A 14,090-nucleotide genomic window follows, 5' to 3' on the forward strand; every position below is an offset into this window, starting at 1 on the left:
TTGATGATTAAGTAAACTTATCACGAAGATAAAATAAAATAAAAAATCATGAAAAGGTCGTATTTATGTGATACTGTTGTCATTTAACGATCGATGTGAACACACACACGTGTATTACGATGGTCAACGACCTACTTATTTTGTGGTCGGCCGATCATGATGTAAGCCCAAAAACGTTTCGTTTAAACTAAAGCCCATTACAAAAAAGAGAAGTTGCCATGGTCAGAAATGACAGAATCAATTAGGTCTGGCTATAAAAACCGTACCCGAATACCCAATTCGGAACCCGATCCAAAAACCGGGTTCAGATTAGGTACGGATTTACCTATAAAACCCTATTGGGTTCTATTTTCTAATACCCGTGGGTTTGGGTTAGGGTCGGATAATATCCGGTACCCGTTTGGGTACCCATTAAATCCGAACATATAAACATATTTATAATATTTATCATTAATATAATGCAATTACCCCAAAATTATAATTATAATTTTGAATATTTCATTTAGTTTTATACCTAAATATCAAAAATAATCAAAATATCTAAAATATTTTGTTATGTAAGTCAAAATTTAACTAAATTTATTTAAATTTAATTATATTTTTTCGGGTACCCGGTAGTTCGGGTACTAATCGGATTCTAAAATTTGTAACACAAACCGACCCGAACCCGATAGTACCCAAACCGAACCGAACCCATATATCTAAAAATACCCAATGGGTTCTATTTTTCTAAACCCGTTTATCCAAACCCGAATGGGTAATACCCGAACCCGAACGGATTACCCGAATGCCCCGCCCTAGAATCAATCACCTATCAAGTATCAACATGTCACAATAATGGGTAATGAGCACCACATCTTGTCTCTGTTGACCTAGACAATTTGCATCACTCCGACTGTTCCGTTACTCACCGAGTCAGCCCTCCACTCCGTTTTGTTTTTATTTGTCTTGGTAATTTTAAAGGAAACATGCCAAAAGCCAAAAGCTTTGGGTTCTAGCTTTGAGGATGATGCAAGAACTATATTCCAAGTGCAGTGAGAGTTTAATGAGGAAAGCTAAAAACGTTGGAGTTCGAATCACAATCTGTTATTCACAAAGTCTTCACCTTCGATCAAAAACTATAGCAATTTAGAGATGCATAACGTTAAAGAAAGGATATGAGTTGTGTGTGAGGCTAACAAAAAAAAAGAAAGAGTGTGGAATAGTAAATAACTATTTGCATCTCAGTGGTGCAGTGTCACAAAACATTGCTGGAGAAGGAGAACGAAGAGACAATACATTCTAAAAATTAAAACTTTTATTATTTTCGAGAGGATCATCATCATGATGATTCACTTCTACGTGAAATTTCTCAAAGGTAAATGAGCTCTCTCCTCTCCTCTCTTCTAGTTGGCTTTCGAATCGATAACCTTCTTAGCGAAAGAGGGCAAGCAGAAAGCAGCTGAGTGAATCTGCAACCCCCAAAAGATTCAATCCGTTTTAACACGATGATACAAAAACACATTTCGAAAAGTGATTACTATTCACATACCTCTGCGTTGTAAAACTTTAAGGGTCCGTACGATTTGACAGAGCTCTCATCATCATCGATCGGGTTCACTGGCTTCTTGAAATCAACCTGTGGTCCTTCAGTTGAACAAAGCATGAATCCAATGACTCCACTGCAAAAGAATCGCCATAAGACTTCAGATTTTTTTTAAATCAATGCAAACGAAAACCAAAAAAATGTATTCAAGATCCAATTTCGAAAGACCTCGGGTAAGTTGGAACGCTGGTCCAAGCGTAGTTCACAGATCCCTTGAAGATCTCACGGCAATTAGACACAATGTCTTCAATAATGTCCATGTGAAGCCACAAGCTTTCAGCCTGTGTGCACACAACTCCACCAGGACGAAGAGCTCTATTCACTGACTCAAAGAAAGGTTTCTCAAATAGCTCTTTTGCTGGACCAATCGGATCCGATGAATCAACAATAACTGCATCATAGGTTCCTTCAGCAGCATTCTTCAAGAAAGCAACACCTGCAAAACATAGCCACAACATTGTATTAAACTTATAAAAAAAACTATTTAGACAGAGAGAGAGACATAAATAGCAGAACACTGAGTACCATCGCCGATGAGGAGGTTGACACGAGGATCCTCGTATCCAACTGCTACCTTAGGAAAATATTGCTTAGACACCTGAAGAAGATCACAGAAGGTGGAAACGTATTAAAACCTAAGTAAAGTTCATCACAATGTAATGCAAGAATACAGAACAGAATGTGACAAACTCACATCAACCACCATTTTATCGATTTCACAAATGTCAATCTGCTCAACAGAACTATGACGTGCCACTTCCCGCAAGACTCCTCCATCTCCTCCCCCAATGACCAGAACCTATATAAGATCCATACGAAACACACTTTGTTACAATTTTACTGTCAAATAGCAACAAATCAGGCAGCAGTTTTAGCATAATCCCCTATATACCAACCTTACAGGATCATCATCTCAAATCAGTTCTATGGACATGACTAATAGACAAGAAAGGCAATTCACTTTACCAAAAGAAACCTTTTTAGCAGTTGAAAGCAAGAGACTTTGAGTATCTAAGCTATCCTAACAATACTATTCATCTGCTAAAAGAGGATTACCTTCTTGGGATTGGAGATAGAACACAAGGGAAGATGAGTGATCATTTCCTGATACGCACATTCATCTCTTTCAGTAAGCTGAATCACTCCATCCAAAACAAGAACCTTTCCATATGTTGCAGACTAAGCCAAAGAAAATTCACCAAAGTTGAAAACTTTATATAATAAGTAAACCAAACTTGAAGACTAATGAGACTACAAACTAAGCAAGTAGAAACTGTCTTTTTTTTGTTACCTGGAAAACAATAACATCCTGGTAATCAGATTTGCCTTGGAATAGAATCTTCTCTACTTTTAGTGAATGTGCTTCTCCTACAAACTCATAAAATTCAAAAAAATCAGCTTCACAGATACCCCAATTGGGGAACAACAGAGAGCTACAGAGTTTTGATTCATTGATCAAGAAATTAAAATTCGGGAAACAATTCCAGAAAAGAATGAGACTTTATATCAAAACCTGGCCACATAGGACTCATCTCAGAGAACCATCCAGGAATAACAGAGGACATACAAGAAGGCTCCTTTATCATCTCTCCTCCAGTACCGTTCTCTGTTTCCATGGCGGCGCCGTTGTCTTCTTCTTCTCTTGGTCTCTTCACGGGTGAATCAGTAGCTGAAGCTTCTTGTGTTGACGACATAGATGGATGCTCTGTTTATATAAGAAGAAGAGAGAGAGTGAGTGAGGAGATTAGGGTTTTAGTGTGTGTTTGTGTGTGTCTCTATGTGGCTTCTTTGCTCATGTGAGAGTTGTTTGTTTTGATGCGGAGATGATGATATCAGAGAAGAGGGGCCAACCAATATCTGCCGTACGATTCGACTGTTATAAAAATCATTTTTTCGTAAATATATTTTATTTTGTTATTAAATTTTTCAGTACGTGAATATGGAAAATTTAATTATTTTGTGATGATAACTCGGAATAATTGAAATCAATCATGACAGCTTTTTTCTCCTTTTTTTTTTGTTCTTTTTACTTTTCTTTTAACGTTTAAATTTTGAGATTGTATCGAGTTTATCANTTTATATAAGAAGAGAGAGAGAGAGAGAGAGAGAGAGAGAGAGAGTGAAGAGATTAGGGTTTTAGTGTGTGTGTCTCTATGTGGCTTTGTTGCTCATGTGAGAGTTGTTTGTTTTGATGCGGAGATGATGATATAAGAGAGAGGGGGGGCCAACCAATATCTGCCGTACGATTCGACTGTTATAAAAATCATTTTTCATAAAATATATATTTTATTTTGTTATTAAAATTTTCACTACGTGAATATGGAAATTTTAATTATTTTGTGATGATAACTCGGAATAATTGAAATCAATCATGACAGCTTTTTTCTCCTTTTTGTTCTTTTTGCTTTTCTTTTAGCCCTCCATCGTTTCGTTTTGATAAAACGTCTAAGAGTATTGTTTTTTTAATTTTGAGATTGTGTTGACTGTTGAGTTTATACTTCAAGTATTTATAAAAAGTATTTAACACAAAAAAAAGTATTTAACAAAAATGCAAAATGCCACACACAAGAAAAAAGACGTTTGAGGTTAAAATTAAGAGATGATGCGCGGTTTCACACACGTGTAAAATATGTGTGTCAGCGAAAAACCAAAAAAAACTGTCTACTTGTCCTATTTCGAGAAATGTTTGTTTTGTTGCATCAGAATTCGAATTATTGCATGTAAACAGATTGAAATTGTCAAAGAGAAATTTATTGGCAATCCATGGCTCATAACCATAAACAAATCAAATTATGTTTTTTTCCCTGATTAATTTTTTTTTTTTTTTAAAAGGTTATGGTGGCCGAGAGACTGAGTCAAGGTCTCACTTGAACATAGTAGATGTCGAGTTTTGTGTTTTATGGCAGTGACCTAAACAAGTCTAACTGAACATGAATCAAATCGAATGTCGTCACATCCAAATATTAATTTACAGACAACTCTACTGTTTATTATTTTGGGGTTTTGGTACCAACTATTTTCGAATATTATTGTGGACAAAGAAAAAAAAAACACCAAAAAGAGCATATATTACAGTTTTTGTCTGTGAGTGTGCGTGCGCGCTAAAAGAGCATATTTTCTTTTGAAGAGATTCGACGAAAAAGCACAGGCTGAGAAAAAGATAGGGTTCTACATTGAGATATTGGATTACAAATTTACAATTATTTTAATCAAATACCGTAAAACAAAGAGAAAGATGTATACGAAATTAAAAACAGAAGTTACAAAGAGATGGTGGGCGAGTGGTAGGACCAGCGTGGGGGAAGGTGAAATTCCAACAACCAAGTTTGATTCTCCTCTGTTACTGTTATCAATATTTTATTAGGAAATTTGTGAGATGAACCTGAGCCTAACTGGTTTATCTTATAATCAGAAATGCATGCGATCTTACTATTCTCGAACATTAGTTAGAAAACATTCCAAACTTGGGTTTGGCAATGTGATAGTCCAACATCTAGATGTGAAGATGAATCAACATATTAACATTTCGGTGCGCTTTCTTCCCTAAGACTGACCGGATCAGCTGATTGGGTATATCAAAAAAAAAAAATAGAAGTTACAAAACCAGATAACAAATGCTTTACGTCTCATATTAAAAAGAAATTTTAGGATCGTATTCTCTAATAATTTAGAGAGCAAGAGCTGTTTCGAATGCTCTATATATATATATATATATATATTTATCTCACATTTAGATTTTAGTTTCAAGGAAGCTCTATCTTTCGAAAGGTTTGACGTAGACTCAATTTTGGATCTTGTAAGCTAACTGATCCTTGAAATTGAGAAGTGTTATTTCAGTGGGTCATGCAAACAACTTAAAAGATGTGTGTTTAACACACAAGTTTCAACAACAGTATACCATTTTTTAACGTATAGACCATGCTGAATGTTATGTTTGTTGAAGGGCTCGAGGTGAATGAAGCTTTGCAATTGATTGATAAAGTTGTTACTAGTATGTGAACATTGATTACTATAAAATGAACGGGTACATAGGTGTGGAGATTTTTCTTTTGTTTTTTGGTGTTAGTTAATCTCTTTCTTCCTCTGAGATCCATAACCACAAGTTGTTAGGACTAATCGATGAGTACTGTTTTGCTTGAGATCCAAATTTGAAATAAGTTATCCAAAAAAATTATTTTGTAATGAATTCGTTTGCTACCTATCTTTAGCTTCACTGGTTGGGAGGCAAACTCTTGTAATGTTTCTTAATACATTTTTTAATTCTCTATAGATTTTTTTTGGATGTTTTATGTCTACTTGAAACAATGTTTATGTGTGATATTTATTGAATGGAGGAACTGAAGTAATTAAACATTGTGAGTTGAAGTCAAAGCTCTGGAAAACCGAATAAAAGGCTATGTGAACTTCGCGTTTTCCAAGTTAAGGATACATATGTTGTTGAGAATTTTCCATAAGACATGCAAATCTTAAGACTGTACTTAAAGTAGAAATGGATCTATGAACGTTATTGGGCTCTTTTTAAAAGTACACTTACACAAATTGACTAATGTACAAATTGACAAATTAACGTTATTTTTTTTAATCTGAATAAAATATTATAAATTAATTAATCAGACGCCTAAACTAATCAATGTATAAGCCACTAAAATTGTTGAACAAAAATTGAGAGTGTAGATGGTTCTGGTCGTTTAAATGTCTTACAACTGATTTTTATAAGATATAATAAAGTACATTATCTATATTGTTATTTTCTATTCCACAAATATTTTTCTTTTTATAACTTAATTTTATCACTTTACTTTTATCCATTTAAATTGGTATTTAATATGAAAATTACAAAATTTAAATTTATACATCGTAAATATTTTAAATTAGTTTTCATGTAACTTTTTACTAACGTGGATATCCTAAATAAAAGTACATCTCACAGTACATATGTGAGTGCAAAATTTACTCTTAATACAATATCTCTATCTTCACGTCCCATAAAAAGTATAATATCTAAATAGGATTACTAACTATCATTAAAATGATAGGGTTATCATTTTATATTCAATCAAATGCCTACACGTAGGAGTGAAACGGATACGATATCTGAAATTCAACCAAATCTAAAGCTAATGAGCGAGCAATGAAAGAAAACCCTAATGGGTAAAGTACCTTTCATTTCCTATATAAACACCTCATGCCAACAAAACAAAACAAACAACAAAGATAGTGAACATGAAAAGAAAAATGAAATATTCGCTTATAGAAGATGAAGCATCGAGAAAAAGAAGCTTCATCAAACGAAAAAAAGGGATGATGAAGAAACTTGCTGAGCTGTCGACTCTGTGTGATGTCAAGATGTGTGCGGTTATCTACAGTCCGTATAACCCAAACCCTGAGGCTTGGCCATCAAGAGAAGGCGCTGAGAAAGTGATATCAAATTTTATGGAGGTTCCGATGGACGGTCGGATTAAAAGGATGTCGGATCAAGAAGGTTTTCTGCGTAAGAGGATTGCTAAAGAGGAAGCGAAATTGCAAAAAATGCATACTGAGAACCAAAATTTTGAGATGGAAAATATTATGTTTGGTTTTCTTAAAGGAGAGATTGATGTGCATAAGCTTGGTCCAAAGGATCTTCAAGATTTAAGTTCTTTTGTTGATACTTATATAGACAAGCTTACTTACAGGAGGCAGAACCTTATGGAGAACGGTGAATCTTCTTCTCGTTTACCTCCTTCTGTTGTTGCAGATACTGTTGCTGTCCCAGTTAGAGATTATGATCACATGAATCAAAATCAAAATAAGCAGGAATCGATTCAACGCCAAAGTGATTTTCTTATTAAACTTTTTCGACAAATTCCACAGAAAATTCATCAATTCAATATGAATGTGAATATGGATTTGAATCTGAATCTGAATCTGAATTCGAATCAAAATATGATTTTGGATTTGAATCAAATCCCTAGTGTTGAAGAGGATGGAGACCCCATGGACGCTGCTGACCATCACCAACCTAAATCTGATGGTCTCACTATCAACGCTGCATCTGATGGTCTCGCTATCAACGCTGCTGATGTTGGTGCTCCTAACACCACCAACAAGTGATTTAGAGTTAAAAAGGGAGTTGTTTTTTCTTCTAAGTGAAGTATTTAATCGTTTGTAATTGTGTTTTCGTCATTTGAAAAGACAAAACTTCTAAGTGACATCTTGTTAGTTTCTATTTTTTTTGTAATAATAATAAAAGGTGTTGCTTTTAAGGTCGTTTTAATGTTATTTTGATTACTAGGTATATGTATTTGCTTGGAAAAATCTTAATTTTATTTTTAAAAATTTAGTCATATCGAAGAAAAGAAACTAGCCAGTAGATACGTTTCACTGGTAGGTTCGGTTCATCAATTCAATGTGAAAACAAAAATAATAGAGAACGTTTTTTAGCAAATTTGGCTACTGATGTGATTCCTACATATTGTCGAGAACTATATTCTAATATCATATAAATAACACATAATTAAGGGAAAATAAGCTGTATCCCCCAAGAAATTTTATATAGCACCACAAACCCACATATTTTGAACCTCGATCTCTGTCCACACAATTTGAAAGTTGAAATCCAGTTTTCCCTTAATTCGAAAGTTTGAATCCTTGGTCCCCCATAAAGGTTGGTTAACTCGGTTTATAACAAAAAATTGATATCAAACCAAAAGCCGAATACTGTAAACCAAATTGAGACTTGATTCGAGTTATTCACAACCCAGAATATATACCCAGTTAGAAGAATCTCTAAACTGAAAATTTTAGAACCGTAGTTTTAATTTTCTCTCTTGAACATCTTCGATTTTCTCTTTTCAACATCTAAGCTCTAATATGAGCAATTCATCTGGATCTACATGTGGAACATCAAATGTCCAACAAAGAAGAAGAGTTATGAGTGTGCGGTGTGCCAAAGATGTGTTGGTGTGGAGCTGGTATTGTGGCGTTGATTTCAAAGTCGGCTCCCAATCCTTACCACCACTACTATTGTTGTGCTTATGTTGCATCACTTAAGGTAATATGATTGATTTTTTGGGTTGTTCTAACTAAACTTTGATTCTAATTCTCCGTGCTTTATAGCTTATCGATGATAACTAGAATTTCAAGTGATTTGATGAGGCATTGTTGATGAGATCGATAAATTAGCTGTCATACATCTTGGACTGTGCGATACATCCATCCCCATCACATCTAAATGCAATCTTTGTTTTATCATACCTGGACTGTGCAATGTTGCATCAAGTCTTCAGAGCATGGCTGAGTACAGCTTCCTTAAAGGCAATGACGTTGAAGAATTTCTGGTGATAGTACAAAGTCCCATCTCAACTTATGATGTTGTTACACTTTCTCTCCCGACCAGCTTTGTCATCTTCATCAGTCTCACTGTCTGGATACTCATCGTGAAAGATCGAAGGTTCATCTCTAAACTCCATTACAACTTTCTCGATAACAAGCGCGTCTCGCTCCCTTTGATCTACATCTTCAGGTTCATCGTCTCGTATTAGATGACCTTCTCCTCCTTCCTCTAGTGGACCAGACCCACTAGCCTCGTGATGAACGACTACAACATTTATCTTCGGATCAATCGAGTTCATCATTGCAAACTTCGACTCTAGATCAATTGAGAATTTTTTGTTTCTAGGGTTCTAGGTTTTTCTCCGATTTGGGGATTTTTATGTTTTGGGGATTTTAGGCTTAATAGGTATTGTTAAACGGGTTGATTCGGGTTTTATTCTGGGTTAATTTGGTTTAGTTTTATTGTCACGCGGTTAATGGATCTTCCAGCACAGTAAACCAATGCTAAACCACGATTTTGACATTATGGGGGACCAATGATTCAAACTTTCAAATTAGGGGGAAATTGGATTTCAACTTCCAAACTGTGTGGACAGAGATCGAGGTTCAGTTTTTGTGGGTTTGTGGTACTATATGAAAGTTCCTGGAGGGATACACATCGTTTTCCCGTTAAAAACAATTCGTTATTCCAATTTTTTTTCTTGCATCTCTTGTTCTTATTGTTTCTCCAACTCCATGAGATTGCTCATATGTGTACTCATTCGACCACGAGATTAAACTAGGTTTCACACAATTGAAAATTCTCTTGTCTCTACAACCAAGCTCCACTTTGGGACAAAAGATTTTTATACATCTCTTGATGCATCAAGTTCTTTATCTCTCACATGTGCTTCTCCCTCTCAATCTCTCATGCAGCTTGTAATAGGCTCTATACACATCGAACATGCAGTCCTCCTGTAGCCAACACACCACAACCCAACAATATTCAATTCGTTCTCATATGTTATTTTAAATGTCATACCATGACAAATAAAATTATGACCATTGTGAATAATTTTGATATATCAAGGAATTAAACCAATTTCTTGTTATACTGAAACAGGTTTGTGTTATATATGATCCATGTCCAAATTCTTTTTAATATGCCAAGAAAATAGCTTGTTTGGTTGAAACTCTCGTACATATCATTTTCCTCAACATATCTTTTAGCCACACCAACAAAACTTTTTATAACCTTAGCTAGAACATATCATTTTCCTCAAAAGCTTTAAAGATTTCATCTACTGTCCCCCTCCCCCCCCCCCCCCNNCCCCCCCCCCAAAAAAAAACGGTCTTTGTGAAAAACTTCCCAATATTTTCCATACATGCCATCGTTTAGTTAAACCCAAATTAAAGCATCTAAAGAAACCTTAATGATTTGAGAATATACTCAATTTCTAAATATATTAAAGATGTAAATTCTATTAGAAAAACATGAATTAGGAAAAGAATATCACTAGAAAGCTCACAATCAAGCCATATAGAAGGAAATTAAGAAAGAAAACTCATAAGATAATTTCTAAGTTTTTTTTGCAAAATAATATATTTTTTGAAACTTAATTGGATTTTTAGTACATATACTATTTATAATTAGATATATAGGTAGGTTTTACTATTTGGGTAATAGAAGAGTTGTGAGATATATGAGAAAGTGGGGTAAAGTGTAGTGGTGTGAAATTACAAAACGGTTGTTGCATCCTTACTACTCATCTAGTGTACAGAAATACAAAGATATAAATATAATTAATTTATTCATATTTAAGATACTTTATATTAGTTGTACGAATGAAAATGTATATATTAATATACATATGTACACTAAATGAGTTGTACAGCTAAACATATATGTATTATTATTCATCCATACACTTAATAAATTGTATGAATTACATATGTACTTTTAATGAGTTGTATGAATAAAAATTTATGAAATTTATAAAATTTATTTAACATAATAAAAACAAATCGTCAAACAAAATAGATATCAAATAATAGATGCTAAAATATACTCTTTCCATTTCAAAATATAAGATGTTCTAATTAAAAGCATGCAGATTAAGGTGTGTTTATTTTTAAAAAGTTCAACCAATCAGAAATAATACTGCATAATATAAAATATTAAATTAAACTAAAAGTTGCATAGAAATTTGAAAACATTCTATATAAATAAAACAAAAAAATTCCTCTAAAACATCATTTATTATGGATTTAATTCTCTTGTGTGCCCTTTGACCAAAAAAACATTTCTCAAATCTTCTCCTTATAATATTTATTTTATTTTTTGTTTTTTTAATCAGGAAAATAAAAACTAGTTTGTAACCCTTAATATTTGTCAATATTTACTGACCCAACCACTATTGTTTCGAATCCCCCACCCATATCCAATTACCTAATGGATCTACAACCTACTTACAGTGTTTGATGTAAATTATCATTGAAACTTGATTTTTAAATTGAAAACTGAATTCTATTCCAAACATAGTAGTATCTTTCTTTGTGAGACGAACTTTTTATATACAAATGAGTATATTCTCAAATCAATATGGACAGCGGAAACATACCAATAACATGAACATTTCTAACCATTCTAACCAACGACCTTGCATGCTACTAACCCGGGTTCCAACATCAATGAACATAACCAAGACCAACAACACATAACCGAGACCCTAGATCATCCTCCTCCTCATCGCCTTGATTCCACGTCACATACCTGCACACCACAAACAACAATTGAGATGCGTAAGTATTATCACAAATACTTAGTGAGGCAATCCTCCCATCTACTAGGCTATACACACAAGAAACTGAGATTTCAATGTTTAACAAACAACAAACAAACACAACAAACCAGGAAACCACGCAACAGACAAGTTGGTGTCGACCGACACTAGAGTGTAGCCCTGGGCATTCGGGTTCCCGAACCCGATCGGGTTCAGGTTTTTGGGTTTAGACATATAGAACCAGTTCGGGTTTTTTATACTATCGGGTCGGGTTCGGGTAATTCGGGTATATCCGAACTCAAACAAACCATGAAGGATATATATAACACATGAAAACACTTGTATATATATATAAAAATATTTAACGTTTTACGTTAGGACAGAGAAACTAAGATGGCGAAATCGTTGAAGATGCACCCTTAAATGCTCAAGGTTATGGGTTCAAATCCCTTTAGATGCATATTTTTACATTTAATTCGGATTAGTTCGGGTGGGCATTATCGGGTATCCAAACCTTAAATGTATTACACCCAATCGGGTTTTACACACTACCTGAACCCAACCCGAACCCCCTACTTCGGGTCGGGTTTGGGTTTCGGGTTCAAGGTAATATGCCCAGGGTTACTAGAGTGGTGTTGATCGACACTGGCCCAAACATGGTGTCGACCGACACCCACCTGGTGTCGATCGACACCGATTCCGCAGACGCGTTCTGCTCGAAGCCGATCGTCGAATCTCCATTCCAAACCATCTCCAATCCATCCAAAGCTCACCCAAAAGTCACATGAACCATTAGAGACCCTAAAGCAATCACAACCAACCAGAAAAACTCCAAAACAACACCAAACAAGCAAAACATAAGAGATCTCAATCTTAGATCAGCTATGTTCATGCACTCACCTCTTTTGCAGGAAGATTTTGTTGAGAAACAGTGGAAACAACACCTTAAGAAGCTTCTACTTTGTTCCCACCAACAGCTCCCCCTTCCACAGCCACAAATCTCACCAAAAACACCAAGAAAAATCTCAAAATCTCTCAAAAACACTCTCAAACGCTCTCTCTCCTTTTTCTCTCTTTCTCTTCTCTCAACAGCGACAGAAAACACTCTCTAAACCCTCAATTCATCGCTTTCCCACTTTTATATTCTGTTTAGATAACCCAATTAAACCAAACCAACCCAAAATCGCGAAATAAAACAATTTGGTCGAACCAGAAAAGCTAGTGTCAATCGACACACCCCTGGTGTCGATCGACACCTATCCCCAAATATCACTATTTGGTTCGCGGATGCTACGTTGTACTCAAGCTTTTAGTTGTATTAACATTAAACAGTTGTACTTTTGTAGTTTAAAAGTATAAATAGTTGTACTCAAATTTTTAATAAGTTTTTGCAATTGTACTTATGATATTCGGTAATTAAAGTACAATTACTATACTTACATATCAATATGTTTTTTAAAATATGTTATTTGTTTGTTTCCATAATGTGGTGACTATTTACAAAGTAAATCATAAATGTATAAGGTAGTTGAAGTAAAAATATGCCAATAGGATAGATATTCATATAAATTTGAATAATCTAGATTTCAATACCAAAATTATGATTTTTTATAGTTACTAATATAGAAATGAATACTATACAACAATTTTTGTTTGTATTTTTGGTTGGTTTGCTAATAAACTTAGTTGTACCAGTTGCACGTAGTTGTACCACGATAGAACACTTGTATTTCGAAAATAAATATAGTCATTCTAGAACCACAAATACAAAGCGTTCCACTATTTTTTGCTCACACCCTTAATTTATCATTACTAATTAAAACTTAAAAGTGATATTGGTATAAATATGTTTTTTTGTGTATTACTAGTTTTTTTGAAAAGCTACTAAAAACACTAGTTATACTTAGTTGTACCAGTCATATTTAGTTGTATGAGTTTTTTCACAATTTAGCTAATGAAGGTGAGACCATAATGAATTTGAGTAATGATTGGTTGGGAATTCTTTTGAAAAATAATTATTTAAATTTAAAACTATTGTAATGATTAAATAATGAATATAATATTCAAGGGTAAAATTGAAATTGTCTTTAATTATAAAGATAGAAGGATATGTAGAATAAAAGAGCATAGAAGAATTAAATTCTTTTAGTTATTAAATTAAAGAGCATAGAAGGATAGTGTAAAAATGTTTTTTTGGTCAAAGAGCATAGAAGAATTAAATTCTTTTAGTTATTAGATTCAGGGGTAATGTAATAATAATAAAAAATATTTAATTTTAATGGTGTAAAATCATGTTTTAAACCTTCAAAGTGTCACTGGGTAGCACTTTAAACCTCAAGAGAATTTCAATAACACTATAAACCTTTAAAATGATTTTAATAAGACTTTGAACCTTTAAAATGATTTTACTAACACTTTAAATCTTAAAA

At 33.9% G+C, this 14,090-nt stretch overlaps 2 protein-coding genes across 3 annotated transcripts; one reads left to right on the top strand and one right to left on the bottom strand.

The window, feature by feature from the left end:
- Positions 1,181-3,761, bottom strand: LOC104701671 (spermidine synthase 2). Of its 2 annotated transcripts, XM_019227733.1 has the most exons (9): positions 3,666-3,761; positions 3,099-3,298; positions 2,877-2,953; positions 2,642-2,764; positions 2,280-2,384; positions 2,111-2,183; positions 1,754-2,021; positions 1,532-1,661; positions 1,181-1,451 (listed from the first exon to the last, which is right to left on the bottom strand). In XM_019227733.1, the coding sequence occupies exons 2-9, from the start codon at positions 3,277-3,279 to the stop codon at positions 1,386-1,388; spliced, it is 1,023 nt and encodes a 340-aa protein (XP_019083278.1). In that variant the 5' UTR covers positions 3,280-3,298; positions 3,666-3,761; the 3' UTR covers positions 1,181-1,385. The 2 variants fall into 2 exon arrangements, with proteins under 2 accessions (XP_019083278.1, XP_010415708.1); XM_010417406.2 differs by lacking the exon at positions 3,666-3,761 and having other exon boundaries at positions 3,099-3,307.
- On the top strand, positions 6,890-7,678 carry LOC104704801 (MADS-box transcription factor PHERES 2-like). The gene is made up of 2 exons (XM_010420832.1): positions 6,890-7,400; positions 7,548-7,678. Exons 1-2 carry the CDS (start codon positions 6,890-6,892, stop codon positions 7,676-7,678), a joined length of 642 nt encoding a protein of 213 aa, XP_010419134.1.

The sequence above is a fragment of the Camelina sativa genome, chromosome 7 (genome assembly GCF_000633955.1).
Source record: "Camelina sativa cultivar DH55 chromosome 7, Cs, whole genome shotgun sequence".
NCBI lineage: Eukaryota > Viridiplantae > Streptophyta > Magnoliopsida > Brassicales > Brassicaceae > Camelina > Camelina sativa.

What these genes read in the sequence shown, in the direction of transcription:
- LOC104704801 (XM_010420832.1), top strand. Translation starts at nt 6,890, where the DNA reads ATGAAGAAACTTGCTGAGCTGTCGACTCTGTGTGATGTCAAGATGTGT. An exon ending in GGAATCGATTCAACGCCAAA is followed by an intron (nt 7,401 to 7,547) that starts GTGATTTTCTTA and finishes CTAGTGTTGAAG; the next exon opens with AGGATGGAGACCCCATGGAC.
- LOC104701671 (XM_019227733.1), bottom strand. Translation starts at nt 3,279, where the DNA reads ATGTCGTCAACACAAGAAGCTTCAGCTACTGATTCACCCGTGAAGAGA. An exon ending in GATGAGTCCTATGTGGCCAG is followed by an intron (nt 2,954 to 3,098) that starts GTTTTGATATAA and finishes ATGAGTTTGTAG; the next exon opens with GAGAAGCACATTCACTAAAA. An exon ending in CTATCTCCAATCCCAAGAAG is followed by an intron (nt 2,385 to 2,641) that starts GTAATCCTCTTT and finishes GATCTTATATAG; the next exon opens with GTTCTGGTCATTGGGGGAGG.